Source organism: Rhincodon typus, chromosome 1 (genome assembly GCF_021869965.1).
Source record: "Rhincodon typus isolate 14 chromosome 1, sRhiTyp1.1, whole genome shotgun sequence".
Taxonomy (NCBI): Eukaryota; Metazoa; Chordata; class Chondrichthyes; order Orectolobiformes; family Rhincodontidae; genus Rhincodon; species Rhincodon typus.
Window position 1 is genome coordinate 45,934,979 of NC_063332.1, and position 25,027 is coordinate 45,960,005.

Consider the following 25,027-nt stretch of genomic DNA (forward strand, 5'->3'; position numbering starts at 1 on the left):
GTGAAAAAGTTGGCCCTCGGTTCCCTCTTAAATCTTTCCCCTCTCACCTTAAACTTATGCCCTCTAGTTTTTCAATCTTCTGCCCTAAGGAAAAGACTTTGGCTATTCACATAATCTATGCCCGTCATGATTTTATAAACCTTCATAAGGTCGCTTCTCAGCCTCCAACCCTCCACGGAAAAAAGTCCCAGCCTCTCCTTATAACTCAAACCTTCCAGTCTCGATAACATCCTTATAAATCTTTCTTACACCCTTCCCAGTTTAATAACATCCTTCCTAGTACAGAGCAACCAGAATTGTATGCAGTACTCCAAATGTGGTCTTATCAATGTCTTGTACAGACATAACATGACGTCCCAACTTCCATACTCAATGCTCTGACCAATGAAGGCAAGTGTGCCAAATGCCTTTTTTACTGGACTGTCCACCTGTGATGCCACTTTCAAGGAACTATATACCATGATGTTCTCTCTGGAGTATGTGAGACCCCTCTCATTTGAGCTGCCTCTTTTAAATAGTTATCCAGGTCCTTCCCAAGTACAATGGTTTACTATCATTTAGTAACAGTAGTTTAATATAACAATGTAATTCGCATATTTCAGTTAATCCAAGTAACTTGAGTTTCTTTCCAAAGAAGGGTGTTACAGAAGATGGTATTGGATATTACGATTTCTCTATTAATTGAGCTGACCCCTGGAACCAGTTCTACTCAAGCTCAGATCTACTGGTCCACCCGAAACAGCATTGTCTTATCAACACCTATTCAATACTCAATCAAGGTGAATGGCTTGCATATCTGTCTGGCTTGATCTAATTTGACAGTGAATGCTGCAAGCTTTCTACCTTAATATCTCAGTTCCACTGTTTCATTAACACCTATTCAATATAACCAATCAAGGTGACTGGCTTGCATATCTTCTGTCCAGCCTGATCCACTTCCCAGCATGCTGTTCAGATGGCCACTTTTCCCAGTGTGCCATTCAGGTGGCCAATTTTAGTGTCCAAAAGAACTGATATTTTATTTAAACTGGACATTCCACTACCTACAGAGGCCTAATGAGATTTCTCACCGTATTCTACCAAACTCAACTTGTTAACTACCTACACTGCCTTATGGCTTCCTCACTTTCAGTTGTATCCTTTGTAGCCATGAACTATTTCTGGAATAATTTGCTGCTCAGAAGATATTCACTGAAAGACTGACATCCCTTGCACCTACACCACATTTAAAAGGTCACTGTGCATCTAGACAAGTATTGACAATCTGATGTTGCTCCTCATGGCACTGTAATGGCACAGCAGCTGTAAGGCTACGCTGTTCACAGCACAAAGCTGACATGGCTGACACTCCCTGACATATGTTCTGAAGAAGGGTCACTGGACCTGAAATGTTAACTCTGATTTCTCTCCACAGATGCTGCCAAACCTGCTGAGATTTTCCAGCAATTAGTATTTTTGTTTCAGATTTCCAGCATTTGTAATTCTTTTGGTTTTTTTACTCCCTTTCACACACACTATTCTCACACCCTACCTCTTACCTAACCAGTATGCCACACAGTTGACCTTTCCTTAACTGAATTCCATCTAACACTCTCTCTAAAGCACTGCTATTCTGTCTGCAATGCCCACTGGAGATCTGTAGTTTGTCATTGTCCATGAGTGGAACATTACATAAAGGCAAGCAATTGGACAATTCCAACATGAACTTTTGTTCACACCCTATGAAAGCAAACACAAACAAAATGAATAGAGGCTGTAGTTCACCTCCACAATGCAAACCAAATACTCTTATTTGTGGCAAATGACCACTTTATAGCCAGCTTTCATCTCCAGGAACCAATTCCGGCAAGATGGCAGCAAGGTAAGTTGCTCTATTCGGACCTCCACTCTGCTCGTCAATTCTCTTTCTCATTCTCTCTCTTTCTTTCTTTGTCCTTCCTTTGTTTCTCCCTTCTTCTCTCTCCCACTGTAGCAATTCTATCCCCTCCACCCCCTATTGACCTCCAAACTAAGGAGTTGGGAAGGAGCCGGGTCGCAACCGGGAACCACGTGGCAGGAGCTGAACGCATGGGTTGTGTCCTGCAGGGATGGCAGATCAAGAATGAGCTGGCGAGAGTGGGCCAGTGAGGCAGCCCAGAGTAGGACGCTAGCGGCGGCATAACATGGGCTGGAAAGCCCGGAGCAGGGCTCTGGCAGTGGAAAGGAAAGTTGGATCCTCTGAAGTTATCATTTTTTTCTTATCTAATTCTAAGTTAACATGAATTGCACCATGTCTGTACGGCAAAGGTACACACTTTTTACTATATTTTTACATTGAATACACGTGACAATAAATGATTCGATACATTCAATTCAATTCAATCAATTCAGGTGTCAGTGAGGTCCGGTCTTGCTTGTAACACTTGATGAAGCTGAGCTCTGTCATGGACAAAAGACAAAAAGAACCTGCTCCTCTGATGTTGCCAGGCCTGCTGTGTTCCTCTAGCTGCACACTGTGTTGTCTCTGACTCCAGCATCTGCAGTTCTTGCCATTTCTTCCTCCTCCTCTTTCTCAGAAAACTGCAATTGTTCCCAAGCTCTTTGATACCCAGCACATATCTAATACCTGCTTCAACTTTGCAGAGCAGAGTACTTCAGGATGATGGAACACACGCTGTGCAGATTGGTCTGAAAGGATCCCCAGACCAGTCCAAGCAGCCTTATCACCTGGTCTGGAGTATCCACCGCTTTACATCAGAATGGGAGTGCCTGCTGAGCTCTAAACTCTTCCCATTATCATTGGATTCAGTACAGTCCATAATCATACTTACATGACAAAGCAATGTTCACCTCCTTCCACAGCACCTTTGGAAGTTTCACAAGTAATTTTTAAGTAATTGTTTTAGTTTTTAAGTAATTGCCCCTAACGTCTGCTTCAGCGAAATAGTAATGTTAGATTTGCATGCATCAATGGCTTGGTGCAAAAAACCTTTGGCCAGCATTCGAATTCTATGCACATTCACTCTGCATATACTACAAATGGGTGAAGATATTATTGCAAATGAAATGTAGTTGGAGTTTGCAAATTCATACTTCATGTATTCACCCCTTCAATGTCCTCCTGTTGAGCAAATGTGGATCCTGCACTTTCACTAATGCAACAGACACAAACTCAGCTCACCCTCATGTTCTCCCAGCCAATTTCCAGTTGCATTTTGCATCTAGAGCATGGCAAGTGACTGTGGGGAAAGCATCTTGCAATCAGCACCATCAGCTATGGGCTTCACATGGTTGCTAGGCAGCCATCCTCCCTCCATCCTGGGTATCCATGTCCCCTATTGCCTTACTATACGCTGACAGCCTATTTCCAGTCATTGCCCACCCCCCCACGAAGAGACGCATCACATTTAACTGCGCCTCCAGTTGTCCTCCCTGTGCCCCGAACCCCAATATTACACGTTAATGATGCCTACCCTGCTCTGATAGCTCCCCCTGTAGAACCTATCGTGGTGGTCACTGTCAATTAGCACCCCCTCCCAAGCCTACCATGCCCTCCAATGCTGTTCTGCATACACCCCACACACTTTGAGATGTCCCCTATCACCATCCATGTCCCCATTTCTACCCATTCCTCTGCTTTCCCACAGCAGCATTGACTCCCCCATCCCTGCTACCCCTACAGGCTTTGCTTGCACTCAACGATCAACAAACAGACTCCACCATTCAAGCAAGACTTCGGACTGACTTTGACGACCAGACCCCTTACCACTGTGTTTGCAGCTTCCCGACTGACGATACATGGTTCCCCTGACTGCTGGTGCTGACCCTATAGGACTAACCATTGCCTGCTGCACAGACTGCAGTTGGACAGATCCCCAGATTTTAAGTGTCCCAAACTGATGACTAACTGTAGCCAAGCCCATATACTGTGCTCCTGACTGATGATACCAAGACTCCCTGACAGATAGCAGCTGCTCCGTGCCTGTGGAATGGACTGAGGACCAGCTCCCATGTAGTTTTGTGTTGAAATAATGCACAGCACCAGCATAATGGTGAGCATGTAACCACCGTTAATTGTTGTAGAGACCCATCAGGTTCACTGATGTCCTTTAGGGTAGGAAACTTGCCATCCTTACTTAGTCTGGCCTCCATGTGACTCCAGACACACATTAATTGGGTTGACTCTGAACTGCCCTCTGAACAATTAGGAACGGGCAATAAATGATGGCCCAGCATGTGACACCCACATCTCATGAATGGATTAAAAAAGAGAGAAAATTACACTCCTCAGGGGAAACTAGCAGAACAGTAGCCTAAGCCAGCCATTAATCAATTCAGTAAGGAATTCAGGACAAACATTTTTATATAGAGTCATTAAATATGAAACTTGCAACCACATGGAGTAGTTGAGTTGAATACCATAGTGCATTTGAAGAGAAGCTAATAAAGTAATAAAAAATGGTCAATAAAAAAGCAGAAGGATCTGTTAACAGTTGGGAGAAGGGTGATGTGGAGCATAAATACTGTCATAGACAAGGCCTGTTGCTCCAAACTGTATGTAATTCGATGTCACATTCAGCATGTGCTAGCTCACTATTTTTGTACAATTTTTTTCTGAATTTTACCAGTTTTTCTAAATAAAATTACTTCTAAATGTCCTAAATTGATGCTTGTCTGCCAAATACATGAAAATCATGCTGTAATATAAGAAATGGCAGTTACTCTCTGAGTCAGAAAAAGTAGTCAAAGAGGGAGAAAATTATGAAGGCGTCAGCAAGTCATAAATTACATCACCTAACACAGAGTATACTGCCATAAAAACAAAAACACAGATGTATTGATAATACACAGCTATTGTGTCATCAACTTATATTAGACTCTGCTGGCTCTCCAGAGAGTTCAGAGTTTATCCCTTGAGTAGATGATTTGTAACATCGAAACGTGTCTAAGTGCAAACTCTAGTCTATATGATTGAGTTAGGATCTATTATAGGCTGATGGTAGGAGTGATACAATTAACATTGACATCACTTGTTTCAAGATGGAAGAACAGGTGGAGAGAGCAGTAAATAAAGCATCCAGCGTTCTTAGCTTTATTAATAGAGGCAAAGAGGTGGTGTTGAACTTGTACAAGACACTTGTTAAACCTCAGCTTGAGGAAAGATGCAAATGCATTGGAAAGAGTGCGTAAGTGATTTACTCAAAGGGTTCCAGGTTTGAGAAACTTCAGCGATGAGGATAGATTGAAGAAGTTGTGACTGTCCTTCCTGGAGAAAAGAAGGATAAGAGAAGAACTGATTGAGGTTTTCAAAATCATGAGCAGGCTAGACAGAGTAGGTAGGGTGAAACTGTTTCCACTCATAAAAGGAAAAAGAACACAAGGGTATAGATTTAAAGTGATGGATAAATGAAGTGTAGGTGATGTGAGAAAAAACTATTTATGCATCAAGTTTCTAGAGAATAAAATGGACTGCCTGGAAATGTGGTGAAAACTGGTTCAATTGAGGATTCAAGATAGCATTAATGGTTATTGGGAATGAAATGTGTGTAGGGATATGGGGAAAAGACAGGAGATTGGCACTAGATAATAGAGCTAGAGCAGGCACAATGGGCCAAATGTCTCCCTCTGCACCATTTAATTCTGTGATTCTAAAGGAAGAAACATGTGGACCAGAGTCCCACCCAGTTGGTTTACATGAGTCAAACTGTTGCCCATGGAATTGTCTCCCAGTCAGGAAGTAACAGCTATAGACAAGAAGGGAAAAGAAGAAAATTGACAAATAGGAAAATGATTCATCTGTTCTGAACAAATTTCTCATTTAACCCAGATATCAATTTTGCTATTATATAGTTTTCAGATATTTAGTGAGATACCAAAGCCACTTCCAACATGGATGGGGGAAAGCAGTTAGGAGTGGAACACTAGGTTTGCCAACTCTGGCTTGATATATTTTGACAACTTTCATCACATGGCTTCCTGCTTCACACTTGCTCTAATGGTTACCCAACATATCCACTTTGCAGCAATTGGTCAGAACGAACAATCCTTCGCTCTTCAGAAACTGTTCTATCTATGAGACATCCATAGCTAAGTTGATCTCTGTAGAAATTAGCCTGAATACAAAAGAAATGTGATGGGTTCTAATAAATTTTATATTGTCAAGGCATCAGAGGTACGTGGAAATTTTACAAAATCTTCACAAACTCTTACTGAGAATTCTGTACAATAGTTCTTACACTAAGTTTGGATAATTAACAACTCTAACAAGCGTGTACACTTTAAGCTAGATGGGCATGTGACCATGTAGCTATCCAGATCTTACTGTGCCATGGACAAGCAGGCTGTACACAAAAAAAACACAGACTCCTTAAAATATGCACATGGGCAATCACGAGGCAATCTTGAAGGGAACATGCAGTGCAAAAAATGGGCCATGCACAGTGAAGGGAAATTTGAGGGAACATTACTGAGAAGCACTTAGTATTTTACTCATAGACGCATAGATATTACAGCATAGAAAAAGGCTATTTGAGTTATTGTGTTTGCACCAGTCAACAGAAATCTGTCAACACTAATCCCATCTTCCAGCTTTTGGCCCATAGCCCTGTAGGCTATGATAACACAAGTAAATATCTAAGTATTGCCTCATTGTTACAACAGTTTCTGACTCAACCACCAATTCAGACAGTGAGTTCTAGATGTCCACTACCCATTGGATGAAAATGTTTCTCCTCCACTCCCCTCTTAGATTTAAAGGTAAGAGGCATGTCCCTGGTTATCCAATTTACGGAGGAAATGCCTTCCTATGAATGAAAATTTCTTTCATTGTCTTCCAAGTTCCTTGATCGTACTTCAATTTGTACTTTCAGTGAACATTAGGGTATCTGGAAAGTTGATTGAGAGGCATACCTAAATTAATCCAAAGAACCTGTTGTTTCTGAGACTGTAAGAAGTTAGGAAGTTTCTACGAAGTTTCTTTCATTCCATGTTAAATAATTAATTCCAAATTAAATATTTTAAAGTATTATGTTGATTTAGCATCTTGCCAGTGTAATTCTTGGCAATCAATATGAAATGATCAGTTAGATTTACAATTTGGCTCACCTACAGTTGTGAGAAGCCACGTGTATGCAGGGCCGAGTCCTCTGCAGGCAAAAGGAATTTGTCCAGGCACTGCAACTTTTCAATGAGACAAAAGCCTAGGAGATTCTCCATTGCATGCCTCGACCAGAGTCAACTTGCCTTTTTTAAAATTTAAACAGAAGTTTTGGGGTAACTTAAATAACTCCGCAAAGGCTGGTATCCCATGTCCAAGTCACCCTTTATTTACAGATGAACAATCCTTGACTTTAATCCTGTGCCATTTAGACTCAGCTACCAAAGTATCAGTATCTCTGACACTCACCATTTTTATGTGTCAGCCAGGGATCTCTGATTGGACCAGAATAACAGCCCCAATCAGGGAACTCATATTCTATGAGGTTGAGCTGGCTGACGTCATTATAATCACTACAGTAATTGTTGCATTCTCCAGGGCAATGCCTAAACCAGAGGCAATTTGCTAATCAATCACTTTGTGTTTTTTATGCAATGTAAGTCATTATTCCCTTTAAAATTTGATTTTCTTGCACTAGTCCTGATCAGTGTAGATTTCTATTTTATCAGCAAGACAAAAATATTGAGAAATGTAGAAATTGTGACCAAGATTGAACCTGGGATATTTTTGCCCTATGTAACTCCAGTTGCTCAGCATATTAACCAGTGCATTTAAAAAGGAAATCTCTATCTCAACATATCACTCGCCACCCAGAGCCCCTCAAGATACAGGATTTAACTGAAAGAACAAAAGTACACAAAACTAATTTTTATGACAAGTTTCTTTCTTTCAACTTTTAAGTTAAGATTTTATTATAATTAGTAAGTCAAACAAAATTAAAAATGTATTTCAATTCCCATGCTCAGATTACTTCTTGCATTTAAGATTAATCAGATAATGTAGCCAACATTGGCAGAGGGGAAATGAAACAAATTGTGTATTCATTTCAACAACACACTTTCACAATTGAGGCTACTTTTGGCAATCATGAGCAATTGATTGTTGTTACAATATGTCCAAATCTCCAGTTCACAATTAAATTCTGTATAATAATGACAACTGCAATGCCATCCATAGGTATAGGAGCAGGGCAAGTGATGGCCTGGTGGTATTATTGCTGGAGTGTTAATCCAAAAACCAAGGTATATTCTGGGCACACTTATTTGAATACTGACATGGCAGATGGTGGAATTTGAATTCAATAAAAATCTGGAATTGTGAGTCTTACGATGACCGTGAATCCATTGCTGACTGTTGGAGGAAAGTTCCATCTGCTTCACTAATGTCCTTTTGAGAAGAAAATTGCCATCCTTACCTTGTCTGGCCTATGTGTGACTCCAGATCCACAGTAATGTGGTTGACTCTTAACTGCCCTCTGGGCAATAAATACTGGCCTAGTCAATGTGCCCTCATCCTGTGAATATATACATTTTTAAAAATGTTTCCACCTCTTTTTTTGATCTATCTCAGAGCTCTCCACAAACTTCCTGTTCACAGCCCTCACCCACCCCTTGAATCACAAGTCCAATCCCTAGGGAACCCAATCACAATCTACCCACAAACAGCCTGATCATAGACTTTGTCCAATGGTCTCCAGAGATCCCAGGTATAGCCTCCTGTTACTGGTGTTCCACCCTGTCATCATTAGGATTGATAACCTTCCTGAATGGCCAGGGCAGCATGGTGGCTCAGTGGCTAGCACTGCTGCCTCACAGCACCAGGAACACCAGTTCAATTCCACCCTCGGGCAACTGTCTGCGTGGAGTCTGCACATTCTCCCTCTGGCTGTGTGGGTTTCCTTCGGGTGCTCCGGTTTCCTCCCACAGTTGAAAGATGTGCAGGCTAGGTGGATTGGTCATGCTAAATTGCCTGTAGTTTTTAGGGGTGGGTGAAAGGGGGATGGGTCTGGGTGGGATACTCTGAGGGTCGGAGTGACTCATTGGGCCAAAGGCCTGTTTCCACACTGTAGGGATTCTATGAAATCTATGAGCCTGTCAAAATTGGCATTGATATATTGAAAGCAATTATGGAGATTTTAACATGATATTTTAAGCAAATAAGTTATTGAAAACACATAATTCATACAGAATCTCAACATTCATAATAAGCAGGGTGATCAAATTATGTACTTGGCAGCATGATGATGACATTTAATATAAACAGGTACTGATGTACATGTGTGCTGCATTGATGACCAACATTACCTGTTTCTTCCCACTGACCAGCCCAGGAGGTATAATGGGTAATGTGACTCCTTGAAAAAAACATAGCTAAGCTATATTTTTTCCACTGAAACTTGAGATAAAGGAAGCTGCTTGAGAAGTTACACAGCTAATAAGCTAGCTTATTTAGCTAGGAATGTGGCTCAAAAATAACACACCAAAAAAAAAGAATTACAGTGGTGAGGACCATTGGAGTAGTAGCATCAGCAGAGTGAAAAAGGAAAAGTATTTTCCTTTTGCAAAATGCACTTGAACACTGGCTTTTCAAAATTGACAAGTTTACAGCAAAATACATTCGACACCATCGCGGTCTTTTGGTGTAATGCAAGGGAACATCAGCCATGCAGACAGTACAAAACACAAGGAATCAGGGAAATAACAGAACAGGATTTGATAGGCTATGTGAACAGACAAGAGCGTGACAATGCAATAAAATGTGAATAAGTGTGAAGATTGTGGGAAAAGTACAGAAATACAATATGGTTTTTAAATGATGAGTGGCAAGAAAGGGCTGAGGAACCTGTGCATCTCACAGACAGCATTCGGTCCAATGTGTCTGCACTGGCCAACAAAAATCTGACTAGACTAATCCCAGATCTTGACCCATAGCCATGGCAACACAACTGAATATTGCTTAAACATTCCAAAAGTTTCTGACTTAACTATTGTTTCAGGCAATGAGTTCCAAACTCCCACCACCCCCTGAGTGAAAAGAATGATCAACTCTCCTCTACTTGCCTTTTGTTTTGCACTTTAAATCTATGGTCCCTGGTTAGTGTCCAGTCTACTCATTGAGGAAGTTCCTTCCTTACCCCCTATCTGTGCGCGTCATAACATTATACACCTCTGTCTGGTCCCTCTCAACCTTCATTGGCTGAAGGAAATCGATCCTAGCCTATCAAATCTTTCCTCATAGATCAAACAATCCAGAACAGGCAGCGTCCAGGTAAATCCTCTCTGCACCCTTTCTTGTTCAATTACACCCTTCCTTACAATGTGGTGACCAGAACTGCACACAGGGAAAGAGGAGGTAATGGCCTAGTGGTATTATTGCTGGACTGTTAATCCAGAGACCTAGGTAATGTTCTGGGGATCTGGGTTTGAATCCCGCCATGGCAGATGGTGGAAGTTGAATTCAATAAATATCTGGAATTAACAGTCTAATGATGACCGTGATTCATTGTCGATTGTCGGAAAAACCCATCTGGTTCACTAATGCCCTTTAGGGAAGGAAACTGCCATCCTTACCTGGTCTGGCCTACATGTGACTCCAGACCCACCAGCAAAGTGTTTGACTCTGTAATGGCCTAGCAAGCTATTCAGTTATATCAATCAGTAAGAAGTCCCAACAAAGAAATGAAACCAGACGGACCAGCTGGCATCGACCTAGGTACCAGAAAAAAAACGGCAGAAACAACCATGTCGAACCTGTAACGTCCTCTTTACAAACATCTAGAGGCTAGTGCCAAAATTGGATATAGTCATACTCACAGAATCATACCTTACAGACAATGTCCCAGACACCATCCTGCCCCATTGGCAGGACAAACCCAGGAGAGATGGTGGCACAGTGGTATACAGTTGGAAGGAGTTGCTCTAGGAGTCATCAACATTGACGCTAGACCCCATGAGGTGTCATGGCTTCAGGTTAAACATTGACAAGAAAACCTCCTGCTAATTACCGTGCACAGTCCTCCCTCAGCTGATGACTGAACTGCTTTGTGTTGAACAACACTTGGAGGAAGCACTGAGGATGAGAAGGGCACAAAATGTACGCTGGGTGGGGGATTTCAATGACCACCACCAAGAGTGGCTCGGCAGCTGTACTACTGATCGAGCTGGTCGGCTCCTAAAAGACATAGCTGCTAGACTGGGTCTGCGGCAGGTGGTGAGGGAAACAACAAGAGGGGAAAACATACTTGACATCATCCTTACCAATCTGCCAGCTGCAGATGTATCTGTCTATGACAGTATCGGTAAGAACAACCACCTCACAGTCCCTGTGGAGACAAAGTCCCGCTTTCACATTGAGAATAAGCTCCATCGTGTTGTGTGACACTATCACTGTGCTAACTGGAACAGTCTTCAAATAGATCTAACACTTCAAGACTGGACAACCATGAGGCTCTATGGGCGATCAACAGCAATAGAATTGTACTCCAGTGCAATCTGCAACCTCATGGCCCAGCACATTCCCCTCTTGTCAATTACCATCAAGCCAGGGGATCAACCCTGGTTCAATGGAGAGTGCAGGAGGGCATGCCAGGAGCAGCAGCAGGCTGTCAACTGAAAATGAGCTGTCAACCTGGTGAAGCTATGAAGGAGGACTACTTGCATGCCAAACAACATAAACAGCAAGTGATAGACAGAGCTAAGCAATCCCACAACCAACAGACCAAAATCTAAGCTCTGCAGTCCTGCCATACCATGGTGGTGGACAATTAAACAACTCACTGGAGGAGGAGGCTCCACAAATATCTCCATCCTCAATGATGGAAAAGCTCAGCACATCAGTGCAAAAGATAAGGCTGAAGCATTCGCAGCAATCTTCAGTCAGAAGTGCCGAGTAGATGAGCCATCTCAGCCTCCTTCAGTGGATGCAAGCATTATAGATAATAGTCTTCAGACAATTTGATTCACTCCGCATGATATCAAGAAACGGTTGGAGGCACTGGATACTGCAAAGACTACCACATTCCAGTAATAGTACTGAAATCTTGTGTTCCAAAACTTGCAGCCCCCTAACCAAGCTATTCCAGTACAGTTACAACACTGGCATCTACCTGATGATGTGGAAAATTGCCCAAGTATGGTCAGTACAGAAAAAGCAGGATAAATCCAGCCTGGCCAGTTACCATCCCATCATTCTACTCTCAATCATCAGTGAAGTGACGGAATGTGTCATCAATAATGCTATCAAGAAGCACCTACTTAGCAATAACCTGTTCAGTGACACCCAGTTTGGATTCCACCAGGACTACTCAGCTCCTGATCTTATTACATTCTTGGTTCAAACAAAGACAAAAGAGCTGAATTCCAGAGGTGAGGTGAGAGAGACAGCCCTTGACATCAAAGCCACATTTAACCGAACGTGGCATCAAGGATCCCTAGCAAAACTGAATCCGTGGGAATCAGGGGGCAAAATCTCCACTGGTTGAAGTCATACCTGGCATAAAGGATGGTTATGGTTGTTGGAGGTCAATCATGTCTATCCAAGACATTTCTGCAGTAGTTGTTCAGGGTAATGTTCCAAGCCCAACCATCTTCAGCCGCTTCATCAATGACCTGCCCTCCATAATAAGGTCAGAAGTGAGGATGTTTGCCAATGATTACACAATGTTCAACACCATTCACCACTCTGCAGACGCTGAAGCAGTCCATGTTCAAATACAACAAGATATGGACAATATCTATGTTTGGGATGACTAGTTGCAAGTAACATTCGTGCCACACAACTGCCAGGCAATGACCATGTCCACTAAGAGCCAATCTAACCACTGCCCCTTGACATTCAATGGTGTTACCATCACTGAATCCCTCCTTATCAATATGCTGGGGGTTATTATTGATCAGAAACTCAACTGGACTCGCCACATAAACACAGTGGCTACAAGAGCAGGTCAGAGGCTAGGAATACTCTGTTGAGAAACTCACCTCCTGACTCCCAAAGCCTGTCCACCATCTATAAGGCAAAGGTCAGGAATGTGATGGAATACTTCCTGCTTGCCTGAATACTCCCCACTTGCCTGCTCCAACAATATTCAAGAATTTGACACCACCATCCAGAACAAAGTAGCCCACATGATTGGCACTACATCCAGAAGCATCCACTGTCTCCTTCTGACATTCAGTAGCAGCGATATGTACCACCTACAAGACGCACTGCAGAAATTCACCAAAGAACCTCATATAGCACCTCTAAACCCACGATCACTTCATCTCTGAGGACAAGGGCAGCAGATACATGGGAACACCATCACCTGCAAGTTCCCCTCCAAGTCACTCACCATCCTGACTTGGAAATATATTGCCATTCTTGCACTGTTGCTGAATCAAAATCCTGGAATTCTCCTCCCTAAAGGCATTTTGAATCAACCCATAGCACACAGACTGCTGTGGTTTGAAAAGGCAGCTCACCACCACCTTCTTAAGGACAACTTGGGAACAGGTAATAAAGAAAAACTGAAAGAACTGCGGATGCTGTAAATCAGGAACAAAAACAAAGTTGCTGGAAAAGCTCAGCAGGTCTGGCAGCATCTGTGAAGGAAAAAACTGAGTTAACGTTTCAGGTCTGGTGACCCTTCCTCAGAACAGGAAGGGTTCTGAGAAAGGGTCACCAGACCTGAAACATTAACCCTGTTTTTTCCTTCACAGATGCTGCCAGATCTGCTGAGCTTTTCCAGCAAATTTGTTTTTGAACAGGTAATAAATGCTGGACAGCCAGTGATACCCACATCTTATGAATGAATTTAAAAATGTACTCCAGTAATAGCCTGACCAATGTTTCCTAGAGTTCCTGCATAACCTCCTTGCTCTTGTATTCTATGCCTCAGCTAATAAAGGCAGTATGCCATGTGCCTTGTTATCCATTTTACTTACCTGTCCTGCTCCCTTCAGTGATCTGTGGTTATTCTCACCAAGGTCCCTCTGAACTTTATTGATGTCCGAGATCCCACCATTCACAATGTAATCCCTTGCCTTGTTAGACCTCACCAAGTGCATTACCTCACATTTTTTCAGGTTGAACTCCATTTATCCCTGCTCTGACCAGCTGATCAGTCTGTTGAATCTCCCTACAGTTTACGGCTGTCCTCTTCACTATTTACCACCTTACGAATGCTCATATAATTCATGAACAGCTTGGTCATTCACACTGTGTTTAAGTCCAAACCATGGATGTACACCAAAAACAGCAACATGAGCCCTGTGAAAACCCAATGGAAATAGATTTCCAGTCACAGAAGCATCCCTCTATCATCACCGTCCTCTTCATGCTTCTCAGCCAATTTTGGGTCCAATGTGCTACTTTGCTTTGGATCCCATAGGATCTTGCTTATCTTTGCTCTTGAGTCACTAAAAGCTGGCATGCAGATTCAGCAAGCAGTTAGGAAGGTAAAGGGCATGTTGGTCTTCATTGCAAAGGAGGAAAGATACTTTGCTGCAATTTTGTTGAACCTTATGAGATCACAGCTGGAAAGATATACTTGTCAGAGAGTGGGTATAACAGAGGTTCGCTAGACTAATCCCGAGGATGGCAATGTTGCTCTTGGGGAGAGATTGAGGAAACTGAGTCTGCATTCTCTAGCATTTGAAGAATGATGGGTGATCTCATTGAAACTTTCAAACTTCTTAAAGGGCATAACAGTGTTGCTGTAGAAAGATGTTTCTTCTGGCAGGTGAGTTTAGAACTCTTCCGAGATATAGTCTTGGAATAAAGGATACGCTATTTATGTCTGACATGAGGAGAAATTTATCAACGCTAAAGGTGGAATTATTGGAATTCTTCAGCTCAGAGGGCTGAGGAGGCTCAGTCTTTGAGTTTTTCAAGACTGGAATCATTAGATTGCCAGAGACTAATTACATCAAGGTCTATGGGAAATCCGTAGGAACGTGGAATTGAGGGAGATGATCAGTGATGATCAAACTAGACTTAAAGGTCTGCATGTCTTATTCCTCCTCTGATATTCCTATGTTCTTAAAAAGAGAGACTCATGTGAAGAAAATCTGAAGACTGCTTCTGAAATGGGGTGCAGTTACCACAGTATTTAAGACCAATTACGCAACTCAAGACTGTTCAAACAGAATATTTTCAAGAATTTTACCTAATCCTGAAATCATAAGAATGTGAAAGCGACTAGCATCATAAACACAGGGCCTTTAGTTTAAGGAGTAGATGCTGCACCATTTTTTTCAGTTGGCTCTGATGCTTCCAAGTAAACTAAGAAATTCTTCCCTGTAACCCTGCATTATCTTTTTGACCACAAAGGGAATTAGGAAATATTTGCTTGATTTTCACAACAATGACAAGTAAGGTAATTTCTACACGGATCTGCAATTTCTATAGGAGGGTGGTCTTAGCATCAACAGTGTGTCTTCCTATGTGATTGACAATGCCTCTGTGAATTTTGGGAAATGTAAGGCAGTGTATTAGAAACTCAGACAGCTTACTTATCAAGAGATACAGATGCGATGCAAACATCATGTCATCCACAATTGCCTCAAGAATGGGATGACAGCAATTTTTATTAGAAATTATACAGTTGTGTTTTACTCCTCAGATGAGAAGTCAGAATCGCTTAAGTCCTTTCTTGAGTTTGTTGAAATGGAGCATAAAGATGCATTTTTGCACGTATCAACAAGATGGCTGTCAATTCTGCCTGCTTTTGAATGAATACTTAAACCTGGCCAACATTGAAGGCATACATTTTGCCAGAAAGAGAAGTCTGTTAAGATTGTGTGCAAAGCATTTGATTAAGAACAACATATAGTTAGAAACAGGAGAAGGCCTTTTCCAAGAATGGAGAGAAAGCAGGAACAGGATACTGAGTTCGATGATCAGCTGTGAATCATACTGAATGGTGGAGTCGGCTCAAAGGGTTGAATGACCTATTGCTCCTATTTTGTATGTATCCAATGCCTACTGGGAGAGAGTTGACAATTTAATAGCATAACTGTGGGGCAAGGTGAGAAAAACAATTGAGTGAAATGTTGAGGAGGAGGAGGTGAGGCAGTGGTATAGTGGTAATGTCACTAGACTGGTAATCCAGAATGTTAGGTAAAGGTCACACATTCAAGTTCCATCATGGCAGAGTGTAAAATTTGAATTCAATAAAATCTGGAGTTAAAAAAGTTAATTGAATGACAACCATGTAACTGTTGCTTTAAAGACCAATCTGGTTCACTGATGTCCTTTACAGAAGGAAATTTGCCATCCCTGTTTGGCCTACATGTGACTCCAGACCCACAACAGTGTGGTTGACTCTGAAATGGCCTAGAGAGCCATTTAGGAATTAGCAAAAAATACTGGCCTTGCCAGTGACACCCACATCTTGTTCAGAATTTTTTAAAAACTCAACTATATCCTGTCATGCCTTACGTGAGTTCTTCAGCTTTTTTAAAAAGAACTCTATGAAGAATTGTTGACCAAATCGAACCTGTCCTCATTGTGCTTTAGACTGATGAGAGGTGATCTCATTGAAATTTATAAGAGGGTCACAGTTAAAAAATATAGGTCTTTCTGTTAAGGCAAAGCCAAAGAAAATGCTTTGTCTCAAAGGATCATCAATCTGTGGAATTCTGTTCCACAGACAGCAGTTGAGTTTGGGTCATTGAATCTATGATAATGAGGTAGATTTTTCTGGAGTGAGTCAAGGTTTATAGAAGGTAGACAAGAAAATTGAGTTGAGACCACAACTAGATCAGCCATGATCTTATCAAATGCTGGGACAAGCTCAAAGAGCCAAATAGTCAGCTCCTGCTCCAAAGTCCAATGTTCTTGTGTATCCTGAAGTTTGCTATCACAGCCAAGGAAGTAAGTTGTGGGCAACAATATTTTGCAGACTGTCAGCTTTCAGGTAAAAACACATTTGATTATAATTAATTAAGTATCTAAGTATGAAGGTTTAAACTTTGAAGTTTTTCAATATTGTTCTTTTGCTAGCAAACTAATACCAAAAAAGATGGGTAAATATGTAAATATTTGATCTTTGTTTGAAATAAAATGATCATATTGATAACTAGAGCTAGGATTAATGAGGTTACTCTTAGGTTGTGGAACAAGTCGTCTCAAACTACCATAAGCATACTGAAAAGGTGGGGTATTTAAAAATTGGAAAACAACAAAAATAAACCTAGTAATGCACTAGAATATCTAGGCATCTGGGTTTGCAGCCAGGATTTCTACTGCAACAATTCAGGTATCTGATTGGTTGGTGCAAACATAAATCAATCCAAACTTTGCAAGTTATTTACTAGAAATTAATTTGTTTGAGGTTGAATATCCCTTAATTCAGCCAGATACCAAAACAATTCATTAGGGCAGCATGGTAGCTCAGTGGTTAGCACTGCTGCCTCACAGCGTCAGCAACCTGGGTTCAATTCCATCCTCGGGCGACTGTCTGCGTGGATTTTGCATATTCTCCCTGTGTCTGCTTGGGTTTCCTCCCACAGTCCAAAGGTGTGCGGGTTAGGTAAATTGTCCATGCTAAATTGCCCGTTGTCTTCAGGGATGTGTAGAATAGTTCGGCTACAGGGTCTGGATGGGATGGTCTGAGGTTCAGTGTGGACTTGTTGGGCCAAAGGGCCTGTTTCCACACTGTAGGGATTCTATGATTCTAAGTGGAGCCAGGACTATGAGCAATTTGGGAGATTCACTTGAGACATCAGTGATTAGACGTCAAATTAAGCTAACCTGATTATTTACACTGGAATTGTTTACACTAGAAACAATGCAGAAATTTGTTTCAGGAATTGCTACTTAGTTAGCAAACTGATTCAGCTCTGGGATCCGCAGGATAGCTTGTGTTTTCTTGCTCATGCTGAATATGGTGTTGGTGGAGCATGTTGATTCTGCTCTATCCCTCAACTCCTATGTTTGTATTTCCTGTAGAAGCTATAAAGCACATGATGTACTGAGGATGAGAGAGTAATAGCTGGAAAAATGCAGCTAGCCACAGCTCTGTAAATTTGGCTGGTTTTGCTATTTTGTCATTAGAAATGTCACTGATGCCTTGTGAATGAAATCAGGCATGCTTCCCTTATAATATATTGTTCCTTTTATTTTATATAAAACATAAACAATGATGATCCATTCAGAAAAATAGGATATTTTAAATTTCTTTTAAATGACGATTGAGAAGTGAACTCATTTGCAGAAATAGGACGTGGAGAAGATTTTACATTCAATGCATTGGGTGCAGAGCACTACAGATCAGCTAATAGAGGAAGAATGGGACTTAATGTAACATAGGTTAGGGAAAGCAGAGTTTTGGACAGGTTGGGATTTATAGATGGTGTAAGATAGAAGGTCTTGAGTCTTCTAGAGTCATTAAGTCAGGAAATGAAAAAGGCTTAATGGTTAAGAATGGAGAAATTCATTGTTGTGGAGGTGGAAGGAAAGGATGTGGGCCAGGTTGAAGTGGAGGTAGTGGGGAAAGAATCTGGGTCAGACCAAATATTAATGAAAGTTCTATCAAAGCTGCAGATGCCTAGTGATCTTGAAAACAGGACCTTATCTACATCGTGTAGGACTGCTTACTGTATAGCACTAGTCAAATTTGAGTGTGCCAACATTGACTGCAAGCTACTCAAGGAGATTTTCTTTAAAGATGACGTCATTGATTGTACTGCCAATACAACTTATTTATAATAACAAGCCATCATTTTATTGTAAGTAAAGAGTGCCTTTAATCATTTCAAATTCCACTTTGGGATATTCAGACAGTTCTGAAGAAGGGTCACTGGACTTGAAACATTAAGTCTGCTTTTCCTCCACAGATATTGCCAGACCTACTGAGTTTCTCCAACAATTTCTGTTTTTTGTTTCAGATCATCAGCATCTACAGTTCTTTGTTTTGTTTTAGTTCAGGATATGTTGTGCCTCTAATGTACTGGCTGTAAGATGGATATTTCCAGCAAGTGTCTCTAGGTAGAGATCACATGTCGACAGCAAGCCAAGAGGCACAATAATACAGTATTGCATTTCTATCCCAAACATCCCTGTTTATATACAAAAAAAACGACACTATATTTACTTTGTGAGTTAACCAAGTTATTCATTATCCACATGCATTGTTATTTTCATCAGTTTTTGCACATGCCTTGCACACAGTCTTTAAATCATGCTGGCCTCTTAACTGTACACATGCATGTTTGTTTGTTGTTGTCATGTTGTATTGTTCAATTACTATTGTTACGGCCCTGTGGGCCTCTGAGACTGATGGTTGATCTGTCATCTGTACAGGAATCTTTCTGATTATTCACTGACTTTTATCATTCATGGTATGTGGGCTTTACTGGTTGGGCCAGTTTTTTATTGCCTGTTTTTATAGGGGGAGGTGATGGCCTAGTGGTATTTTTGCTGGACTTTTAATCCAGAGACCCAGGTAATGTTCTGGGGATCTGGGTTTGAACCCTACCAAGGCAGATGTAGAATTTTAATTCAATAAAATCTGGCATTAAGAGTCTCATGATGGTTATAAATCCTTTGTTGATTGATGCCCTTTGGGGAAGGAACCGATTCATGTCTTTGAGACTTGGTGTGACCTACATATGATAACAGACATGGTTTGACACTTAACTGCCTTCTAGGCAATGAGCGATGGTCAATAAATGCTAGCCTTGCCCATAACACCCTCATCCCATGAATGAATTTTAAAAAAACCCAGATGCCATTAAGAAGGTATGATGAGCTGCCTTTTTGAACTGCTGCAGTCCATTTGCTGTATGCAGACCCACAATGCAATTAAAGTGGGAGTTCCAGGATTTGGACTCAGTGACACAGAAGGACCTTCAACACATTTCCAAATCAGGATGGTGGGTAGCTTGGAGGGGAGCCTGCAGGGGGTGGTGTTAACATGTATGTGTTGCCTTTACACTTCTAGATGGTAGTGCTCATGGGTTTGGAAGGTGCTGTTGAAGGCGCCTTTATGAATTGCTATTCTGTATCTTGTAGATCATGCACACTGCTGTGACTGCGAATCAGTGGTGGATGGAGTGAATATTTGTGAATGTCACATAAATCAAGCAGGCTGTTCTGACAAGAATGGTGTCAAGCTTTTTGAGTGTTATTGGAGAGTGATGGGTAACAGGCTCTGGGGAGTCAGGTGAGTTACTTGCTGCAGAATTCCTAGCCTCTGATCTGTTCTACAGCCACAGCATTTATAGGAGGGGGGGTCAGTGACCCAGTGTGGGAGCAGGGGCAGCGGCCTGGTGCGGAGGGTGACAGCAGCCAGAGGCCAGACCATATGGAGATCCCCTGCATGATCTGCTGCGGAGGGTCCTTGGAGAGAGGTTGTGATGTTTGTCTTTTTAACTTTGCTGCTTGTTTTTCTGACCTATAGTTGTCCTGTGTATAGCTGTAATGTAACTTTTTTTCTTCATTTCTCTATTCTGTAACTAAGGATTGTACCTAGGTAGTCTGTACCTAAGATGGCACGATTTCTTAATGACATTGTAACACAGTAATTAATCTTGTAACTGATGAAGCTGTGCCTGGGTACCTTTGTACCTACATGGCACTGTAAGTGGCAACTTATCAACCTTTCACTATACTCATTTGAATACGTGACAATAAAGCTAATACAATTCAATTCAATTTAATTCCAGTTCAGTTTCCAGCCAATGGTAACCCCCAAACTTTTAACAGAGGATTTACTTTAGTAGAGGATTCAGTGATGATAATATCATTGAATGTTAAGGGGTGATAATTAGATTCACACATGCATGGTGTGAATGTTTCTTGTCATTTGCCAGCCCAAACCCGGCTGTTGTCCAGATCTTGTGGCATTTTGACATGGACTGCTTTAGTATCTGAGGAATCACAAATGGTGTTGAATATTGTGCAGTCATCAGCGAACATCCCCACTTCTGACCTTATGATGGAGGGAAGGTCATTGTTGAAGCTGCTAAAATGGTTGGGCCTAGGACACTACCCTGAGGAACTCCTGAAGCAACATTCTGGAGTTGTGTTTACAGCTTCTCCAATTCTACATATGTGCTTGCAGTTGTAATGGAAGATCTAGACATTCGTAGAAACGTAGAAGAGAGGAGCAGGAATAGGCCATTTGACACCCCAAGCCTGTTCCTCCATTCAATATGATCATATCTGATCGTCGAGCTCAATCCCTTAATCCTGCCTTTCCTCTATATCCCTTGATCCCTTCAGCCACAAGAGCTATTTCTACCTCCTTCTTGAAAATACATAATGTTTTGGTCGCAACCACTTTACTGCATACAAATGAGGTGACAGCTGCTCTGGAAAGGTCCCAAGTTGCAACATGGACTGACTTATTTTGATTTCTGATGTTTCACTTCGACTTTGCCACTTACTCCTGTTACGGCTTCAGGGTTTATTAACTTTTTTACTATTGGAAAAGTAGTTTGAGTGTGACATAACATTAATCTTTGTATTAAGCTGCATTCCATGCCTTCAGTAGATGTGTTTCTCCACTCAATGATTGTCAGTATAGAATTTTGTATACAATTTTAAGAAAAATTCCTCAGGAAAGTAATTGACACGTTCAGAAGCGTGAGATTTTAAATCAGCAACTAAAGCATATTTGTGACACCTTACATATTGCCAAGAGACAATCCAGACCCAAAGGACAGAAAGATTACGGACAAAGGGGAGAGTGTAAATACTGCAGAGATGTCAAACAATGGGAAAGAAAATTAAGGGGAAAAAAACAGATAGCAAGAACTGCAGATGCTGGAGTCAGAGATAACAAAGTGTGAAGCTGGAGGAACACAGCAGGCCAGGCAGCATCAGAGGAACACGAACACTGCCATTTCGGGTTGGGATCCTTCTTCAGAAATGGAGACGGGAAGGGAGTGCTGAAATAAAAAGAGAGAGGAGGGATGGGGCTGGGGAAGTTAGTTGGAATGGTGATAGGTGAGTGCATGTAGGCAGTGGTGGGGATTGGTCAGTGAGGTGGGAGTGGTGGATAGGTGGCAGAGAAGATTGGCAGGTTGTGTCAGGTCAAGGAGGCAGGGATGAGAGGGAGGGTTGGTCATGGGATGAGCTGGGGGTGGGCACATTTTGAAACTGGCCAAATCCACATTTCGGCCATCGGACTGAAGGCTCCCGAGGCAGAAAATGAGGTGCTGCTCCTGCAGTTTGCGGGTGGCATGTTGTGAAGTAAAGTAGTGTTCTGACTGTAGGAAGCTGAATCATTTGGCCTGCAGAAGGAGGCACAACAAGAAGGTACAGATAACAAGATGGTGGGGATGGCAGGTTAGGTAGTGATTGGGCTCCTGGCCCGTCCACTGCCTTTCAGCTGACCAGGTGCATCCTTGTCTTTTCTTTATTATTTCTTCTCATTATTATTATTTCTGAATTGCACCTTTTCTTTCTGCGGCAGTTTCAGTTGGACAGCCCCAGGTCTTTGGCAGTTTTGTTGGGCCTGTGTCCTCAACAGTTTCAATGGGACCCCAGTCTTCAGCTGTTTCTGCAGGCTCCGGGTCTTCGGCAATTTTGATAGGCCCCCGTCCTCAGCAGTTTCAACAGGCCCTTGGTTCTTGGCAGTTTCGCGAGGCCCACGGACCTTGGCAGTTGGACAGGACCTGGTCCTTGGAAGTTGGAGAAGGCCTTGGTCCTCAGCCGTTGAGAAGGCCCCAGTCTTCACCAGTGGCTGATTCATGAAACCAAGAGGCTGTGGAATGAACAAAAAATGATATTTGTCTTAACTTTGTCCCTTTTTTACGTATATAATTTATATTATATATTTATATATTAGTATAAAATTAAATGGCACTGTTTTTGTGGCAACTTATTCACATTTTACTGTATTCTCACAAATACAAGTAACAATAAATTTCTATCTCTCTATCAGATGGCCTCTGGAGAGACATCAGTTGAAGATTTTGACAAAGACTCTGCAGCCTACAACAGTGGTTTAGTAAGATAAAAAGGTAAATAATAATAAGATAAGGTGATAAATGATTTGTGACTGTTGCAATCTTAACTGCAGAGTGAGCAAATCAAGTCAACATCAGGTATAAACATTGATGCATTTTGCAACATCATGATCTTCACAGAACTGTATGAATTCCAGATTGTAGACACCAAGCAAAAGCCACTCATCTCGGTGAATCTAATTTTGGGCTGGTAACCCTTAATATGCCAAAAAGGGATTTGCAATGTGTTGCAGCACATTAAACTATTGACTGCTTAACACATGCCCGAGGAGTACAATGACATGTTTACTGGTTTAGGATGTCTTCTTGGAGAATTTCATCCCAAAATAGATGAGTAAAAGACCAATATAGCATCTGCCAATGAAAGTTCCAACTGCCCCTCAATGCCAGCCTAAAGGACAAGTGAGAAGAACTGGAAAAGAAGAGAATAAACAAGTAAGTGACAGCTGTTACACTGTGGATTAGCAGCATGTAAGCAGTGAAATAACCTAGAAATCTGAGAGCATGCATTGACCCAAGGATCTAAATAAAGCAAAGAATTTAAATAAATGAAAAGATCAACTATACCATGACAACTATTGAAAGAATTTTGCTGCAACTTGGAAAGATGAAAATCTTCATTATCCTGGAAAAGCTCAGCAGATCTGGCAGCATCTGCGAAGGAAAAAGACACAGTGAACATTTTGGGCCCGGTGAAGGGTCACTGGGCCTCAAACGTTAACTCTGTTTTTTTCCTTCACAGATGCTGCCAGACCTGTTGAGTTTTTTCCAGCAACTTTGTTTTTGTTCCTGATTTACAGCACCCGCAGTTCTTTCGGTTTTTACCTTCACTATCCTAGTGGTGAAGGATGGCTGGTAACAAGAAGATGAATGAAAGCAGCAGCTTTCAAATCACACTCTAGCCATTGTTCAAGAAATATAGATGAATGCACATGCTGATTGGAATTTCCATTAGCTCCAGAGTACTATCAATGCAGACAGCATAGAGATAGTGATCTTTCCAGCATGGCAACTATAGAGAATGATCTGCTGGTTTAGGGATCTTTCATGTGATCTGGGTGTTGTTGGCATTTGTTACCCATTCTTAATTGTTTTTGAACTGAGTGGTTTGTTAGGCCATTTCAGAGGGCAGTTAACAGTCAACCACATTGCTGTTGTGGGTCTGGATTTATCAACTTCTTAGCGAAATCTTTGCCCAATTTGCCATTACAATGTGAATCCATACACCAACTCATTGCTAGGATATACAGTGTATTGAGGCACAGAGAGTATTCAAAGAACTAGTGCTAAAATACTACGGTGTAAATGAAGAATTCACCCTGCAATGTGGTACCAGGGAAACAGAACTTGGAGCAACCCTGTACTTTTAGGGAGGATATTCCTGGGAGTATGTCTAGAGAAGATATTTGGGTGGAACTGAGAAATAAGAAAGGGATGATCATCTCTTTGGGATTGTACCATATCTCCTCCACCACTGGCCCCCCACCCCACCCAAATCCTCAGTAGTCGGCAGGAAATTGAGAAGCAAATTTCTAAGGAGATCTCAGATATCTATAAGAATAATAGGCTGGGACTGCATTAGTATTAAGGTCTTGGATAGAGATGAATTTGTTAAGTGTGTATGAGAAAATTTTCTTATTCATTGTGTGAATGTACCTACTAATGAAGGGAAAACTTGACCTTCTCTTGGGTAAAAAGTCAGGGCAAGTGACTGAGATAAAAGTGGGGGATCTCTTTGGGGCCAGCGATCATAATTCTATTAGTTTTAAAATTGTTATGGAAAAGGATAGACCTGACCCAGAAGTTAAAGTTCTAAATTAGAGGAAGGCCAATTTCGCTGGTATTAGGCAAGGACTTTCAAAAGTTGATTGGGAGAGGCTACTTGCAGGTAAATTAGCGGTTGGAAAGTGGGAAGGCTTCAAAAATGAGATAACATGAGCCCGGGGCACTATGTTTCTGTTAGTGTGAAAGGCAAGGCTGGAAGGTGTAGGGATGCTGGATGACAAGAGATATTAAGTCTCTGGTCAAGAAAAAGAAGGAAGCATATGTAAGGTACAGACAGCAGGGATCAAGTAAATCCTTAAAAGAGTATAAG

General features: G+C 41.6%; 1 protein-coding gene across 1 annotated transcript in view; it reads left to right on the plus strand.

Moving 5' to 3' along the window:
• LOC109925989 (DDB1- and CUL4-associated factor 12-like) overlaps window positions 1-685 on the plus strand; it is a 60,472-nt gene extending 59,787 nt beyond the window's left edge. Inside the window, exon 5 of the mRNA XM_048612256.1 lies at window positions 603-685. Within this exon, the coding sequence (XP_048468213.1) occupies window positions 603-685 (83 nt within the window). The remainder of the gene's footprint in view (window positions 1-602) is intronic.
• The last annotated feature ends 24,342 nt before the right edge of the window (window positions 686-25,027 follow it).